Here is a 6,022-nt window from a genome sequence, read left to right on the forward strand (position 1 = left end):
GCGAGACCTTGCACGATTGTACGAACTATGTTTTCTCTACTTAATTAATACAACTCTCTATTTAAAAAAAAGCTATTGCAGGCAATTCTCTCAGCGACGCGCGGCGTATCATATATTTTATCCATACGAACTATTTCAAATTCTCTCCCTGCAAAAAAGAAAAACTAATTCAAATTCCTGGGCTCCATTTTGCGCTCCGGCCTGGCCCCCAAAATTGCTGGACACGGCCCTACCAATCCATAAGCGCAGCACCTGGGTCGCGGAATCCGACAGTCCTCCCGGTTTCGAATCAGAGATTCCCCACCTCTCTCGCAAGCTGTCTCTCCGGGAGGAGGAGGACGGAGGCGCGGCCCAGGACGGCACGGCTACCGGAGCTGGCTGATCGGCGGCTCTATTAGGGCAGGATGCAGCAGAATCCTGCTGAGGCCATGGAGGCCTCCGCGCCGTCGGAGGCCGAGGCGCCCAAAGATGCGGGGCCGTGGCTAGGGTTCTGGGAGGTGTCGCGGCGGCGGTTGACCCCCGACGACCCCTTCTTCGCCGCCGGCGACATGGAGCGCGAGCTACTCGCCAAACACGTACGTCCCCCATGCCCCTCCCGTCAAGCCGATTTTACCCAATGATTTTATTGATTGTTCATGAGCGTCTAGCGGAAGATCTTCTGGATTCGACAGATCCCCAAATCAAACCAATTTTAGCTGAATATTGGTGCCTTGCCCTTGAAGGAATAAACCATGGCATTTTCATTCCTTTGAAATCTTGCTTAGTGGTGTACCTAGAGCATCAAATTGTTTGATGCTGCCTCTGAATTCAGTGGTCTGCACTACGCAGGATCGTGAGTTTTGCAGGTTAATCTTGCAGAAACTGGGGGCCCTGACCGTGGACTCACAAGGAACTTAGAGTAGCTTATATCAACTGAATTGTGGATTTCATTCTGTTCCTATGTTTCCTTCAATTAGTATTGTTTCATTCCTATGTTGTACATCGCTCTAATACTTAAGTGGTTTGGCATGTGTATGCCCATGTGTAGGTTGCCCTGGATCTCTCGGATGATGACCGGTACCAACTTGAGAAGATGGATGTGGCGAGCGTGAGGTACTGAGGCAGTTGATGATCTTTGCATATCATTTTGTTGTTCACCAGTGATTGGTACTAGATTGTGCTTCTTCTTGTTTGCCACAGTATGTTAAGTATCAAGTATCTACATGGTTTCGTATTCATTTGAACTCGATCTGAATGCTACCTGAACACAAGGCATATGACGGAACAGGGACCTATGATTAGTGGATCATAGTGAAAGCAGTAGATTTTGTTTCCATTCCTATACGTGTAGTATCCACAATACTGATCTGACAGGTATGTGTGATCACATACGCATTGATAGATGTAGAGTGGCCACAGAGCAACATAGTTAAACAAACACTCAGTATTACCTTGTCTTGATTATGACTATGACACATAAATTGAAATGGAGTGTACATATGTATTTGCATCATCAGACACATAAATACATTGCGCGCAATAGGTATAATTGTTTGAGCAAATGACAGTCGGATGTTTAAAAACTGAACTCTTCTATACTAATCTGTGATGTGGACTTTATACAACGATGCGTGAGTATTTTGTCCTGGCACCTGCTAATACATGCTGTACTGCAGCGAAATTTTCCCTCTGCATGTTATGAACTACAGCATATTGTTTGGTCCTGTCCCATTGTTCCGTTGACTCAGTCATTTGTCTAAAAACTCCTGCAGCATGGTGTGTTGTCCAATTGCTGGTTGCGGTGCTCATCTAGATTGCTTGGAGGACTTTGAAGACCACTACAGCACACGGCATACTGCTTCATGCTCTGTATGTTCAAGAGTGTACCCAACATCAAGGTTGCTGAGTATTCATATTTCTGAGGCGCATGATTCCTTCTTCCAAGCAAAAGTCGCTCGTGGTTTTCCGATGGTAATGTAATCCATCATAACAATGCATTTCTCAATATATTTATTACTTAAATTGCACAATAGCCGATTTGTACACAATCTCAATATTCCCAGTAGTGTCCTTTTTATGATTATCTGAAGATATTTTATACAGTAGTTATCAACTGCAGCAACAGTCAGCATTCACATAGTTACTATCCTATTCAGCTAATGGAGCTTTTATAGATTATTTGATTTATTTCATATAAACAAATAATTAGGGTTTGACACATGCAAATTTACCGAACTAACTTGGAGAACCATATGTATGCTGAGGTGTGCATTTTTCTTCTTCTGAAACAGTACGAATGTTTGGTGGAGGGTTGTGGGGAGAAGTTGAAGACGTACAAAAGTCGGCAGCAGCATCTTGTTGATAAGCATCAATTTCCCAACTCATTTGAATTCTTCAAAAGAGCACAACCTTCCCAGCGGCATCGTCAGAAGTATCATCATCGAAGGCAAACTGCTTATAAGGGAGAAGAGACAAGGGATACTGTCATGGACGTTGATGGGAAGAATCCAAGGCAATCGAAACCGAGATATCGGCCGAAGCAACGTGATCATAAGGAGCCGAAAGAAAATGAACATGGTCACAAGGAGTCGAAAGACAATGAGCATCATGAGAAGGAGGCCAAGGAGAGCGACATGGAGGTCGAACAGAAGATTGATGAACTGTCCTCGGCTGTATCAAGGCTGAGCACTGCAGATTCGGTGCCTTCGAGCATAACCTTTGGCCATCGCCGTGCTCGTGGTCTTACTTTTGTCCCAAGATCTATTAGGCAGAACAAGCAGGTCTCTCAGCCAGAAGCAAATTGACAATTCTTCAATGGATTATCAATCTCTAATACGGATTTCCCTTGTACTTGGACGTTTGAAGTTTGCACTATATTTGTATCATGATCAATATGATCGATGTTTTTTGTTGGGTTGCCTGTTTGGTCTTCTGCCTGCTATAAGCTTTGTTTATGGATGTGATTGTTTTTTATGGTGTTAGAACATCTCTAATCTATCCCAAAAATCCGGCAATCCTTCAGTTGTGCCGACGTGATAGAGGCCATGGTCGACGAGCGCGAAGTGCTGGAGCACGAGCTCCATGATGCGGCGCCGATGGAGTGATGGAAAATCGAGCCGGAGCTTGCCGGAGGTGCTCGTGGAGAAGATGTTGTGCGTGGCGTCAACGTTGGTCGCGTGCGGGAGGCTGGCCAGGACACCAGGTCGCATGCATGAGACTGTTTGAATGAAAGCCGTGCTGGAAGATCTGCCTACCAAAGCGACCTGTCGCCGTTCCCCTGGAGACCTGCGCTGATGTGGGAGGTGGGCCTTCTCGCGCTCGCTACAAATTAGCTCCGATCGCTACGTCCTGTAGCGTAGGTAGGATTTGTGGGTGTTTCCCTTTTTCTTTTATTCCATTGCATAAAAAATCCAAAAATGTACACGATCTCAGTAAAGTCCATGAATTCAAAAAAAATCAGCACAAATTTGAAAAATGTTCATAGATTTTAAACAATATTCACAAGTCTAATTTTTCACAAATTTGAAAACTGGATTTTAGATTTGGAAAATGTTTATTAGTTTAGAAAATGTTTGTGAAATCAGAAACGTTTATGTGCATGAAAAACTATTCACAAATTTTAAAACAATCACAGATCAAAAAATGTTCTTTAATTTAAAAAATCACATATTTGAATTTTCGAATTCAAAAAAATGTTCATGAATTTACAAAATATTCACAAATTCCAAAAAGTATTCTTGAATTTGAACATTGTTCACGAAATTAAAGAATGTTTATTGATTCAAAAAAAATATTCACGAATAAAAAATGGTTCACTAATTTGAACAACGTTCATGAATTTGAAATTTTTTGTGACTTCCATAAATGCCCATGGATCAAAATAATTCATGAAGTTAAAAAATGCTTGTGTATTCAAAAAATAAGACAATGAGTTCAAAAAATGTTCACACATTCAAAAAATGTTTGTCAATTTGAAAAAAAAGATGAGGAATTCAAAAAAAATTATGATTAAAAAATGTTTGTGAATTAAAAAAATAAGACAATGAATTGACAAATTTTTCACAAATTCCAAAAAGGTTTGTCAATTTGAAAGCCAATCAGGAATTCAAAAGAAATTATGGATTAAAAAATGTTCATGGATTCGAAAGTATTTATGAATTTGAAAAGGATGTTCAGAAATACTCCCTCTCTAAAGAAATATAAGAGCGTTTAGATCACTAAAGTACAAAACAGTTTTTCACAAATTTTATAAAAATGTTCGAAAATAAAAAATGTTCAAGAATAAAAAAGGAAAATAAAAAATTTCAAAAAAGAAACTGAAGAAAAACCAAAGAAAAAACACAGAAAGAAAACCGAAAAAGTCGATGAAAGAAAAAACAGAATGGAAAGTTCCGAAATGACCGTGGAACCTTGAAGCGAAGCGAGAGAGCGCTTCCTAATGGGCCGCCCATTTTCCTACGACAGTGGGCGATCGAAGGGTATTGTGATACATATCATCCTGCTAATGTCCAACCTTCATTCCCATGGCTTAGAAGTCTTGGCCTACGTGAATTGCTAACGGCCAAATGATATTTTCTTTGGTTGTAGTCCATGGGACCAATTGGGAGTCGGAGCAATAGCGTGCTACATGAAAAAAGAAAGGACCTTCTATATGACGCGCACCACGTCAAGCAGACGAGTGTAGCACATGAGCTACTGTCTTGGCCTGTAACCCATGGGACGAACTGCGAGGCAGAGGAATAGCGTGCTAGGGGTAAAAGAAGAGAGGGGGCCCCTCATATGATGTGCACTGCATCCAACAAATGTGCGCCGCACATCAGCTCTCCCGACTGGGCCGGCCCAGCAGCACACAAACCGTCCCCTATCTCTAAAGTTGCAGATTACAACTCCTGATTCAATCAGTTCAAAGTCTGAAGTATGACTCTTGTTTGTGACATTTAATTCCAGAATGAACATTCAAAGGAACATTAGTATGGGATGCTGCTTTCTATTAGTAACTGTGGCTAACAACCGAAGAAGAAAAAATATGAAAAAGTCGCACGGGTATAAGGGATCGAACACCATGATAGAATTACACATTTTTCACAATTCAGACGTCATATTCTATTGAAAAAGTAAATATATTTTTGAAATGCGAACATTTTCAAATGTTTGATTTTTTTATAAAAACTCAAAAAAAATTGAAAACACAAAAAAATTCCATTTTGTAAACAATTTTCAGAAACAGGAAAGTTTTCAAAATTTTGAACAAAATTTGAAACTGTAACTTTATTGAAAACATGAAAGAGTGGACAATTTTTAGGATCTATGAAATATTTTTGAAACGGAAACATTTTCTGAAACCGCGAATAAAATTTGACAACACGAATATTTTCTCAAATTTAGGAATATTTTATGAAAAATACAAGCATTTTTTGAAAAATGGAAGAATTTTTGAAACATGGATATTTCTTTCATCTGGAAAAAACTTGATTCGTGATTTTTTAATTTCTGAACATTAATTAAAAATGTGAACAAACTTTGAATTTTCGAATTTTTTCTGCAAATGTGGAATATTTTTGAGAAAAGAACAAATGTTGAAAAACATGAACAAAATGTTTAAACTACCAAGAATTTTGCATTTATGAAAATAAACAGGAAAACAAGAGGATAAATGAATTAAAAAAGGAAACATAAAAAATTACAAGAAACAAAAAAAGTATACCTGAAAGAAATCATATAGAAGAAACCCTTTTTCCGAATGTTCTAGAGGCTTCTTTATTCGTCTACTTTTTTCTATGTTTTTTGTTGGCTTCACGGGCTGTTTTGCATTTCTTTCTTTTCAGTTTCTTTATTTTCTTTTCTTTTCTTTCTTTCTGGGTTTGATCGGTTTTATTCTTTTTCTTTGTTCTTTCATGACTTTTAAATACATGGTCACCACTTTTTATACACATTTTTAATATTTTACAAATGCTTAATTAAAATTTTCTACATGCAAGATTAACATTTTCAGAATACATGATTAATATTTTTCCTATACACTTTTTAAACATTTTTAAATACT

The 6,022-nt window shown here is 38.7% G+C and overlaps 1 protein-coding gene across 1 annotated transcript; it reads left to right on the top strand.

The window, feature by feature from the left end:
• The first annotated feature begins 259 nt into the window (after positions 1–259).
• Positions 260–2,920, top strand: LOC123060275 (zinc finger protein 511). The gene is made up of 4 exons (XM_044482890.1): positions 260–575; positions 1,028–1,092; positions 1,752–1,950; positions 2,271–2,920. The coding sequence occupies exons 1-4, from the start codon at positions 405–407 to the stop codon at positions 2,781–2,783; spliced, it is 948 nt and encodes a 315-aa protein (XP_044338825.1). The 5' UTR covers positions 260–404; the 3' UTR covers positions 2,784–2,920.
• The last annotated feature ends 3,102 nt before the right edge of the window (positions 2,921–6,022 follow it).

Source organism: Triticum aestivum, chromosome 3A, assembly GCF_018294505.1.
Source record: "Triticum aestivum cultivar Chinese Spring chromosome 3A, IWGSC CS RefSeq v2.1, whole genome shotgun sequence".
Taxonomy (NCBI): Eukaryota; Viridiplantae; Streptophyta; class Magnoliopsida; order Poales; family Poaceae; genus Triticum; species Triticum aestivum.

Excerpts from the sequence above, each read along its gene's own strand:
- LOC123060275 (XM_044482890.1), top strand. The coding sequence starts at position 405 with ATGCAGCAGAATCCTGCTGAGGCCATGGAGGCCTCCGCGCCGTCGGAG. Across the intron at positions 576-1,027 it reads GCGAGCTACTCGCCAAACAC|GTTGCCCTGGATCTCTCGGA; the intron begins GTACGTCCCCCA and ends GCCCATGTGTAG. Across the intron at positions 1,951-2,270 it reads TCGCTCGTGGTTTTCCGATG|TACGAATGTTTGGTGGAGGG; the intron begins GTAATGTAATCC and ends CTTCTGAAACAG.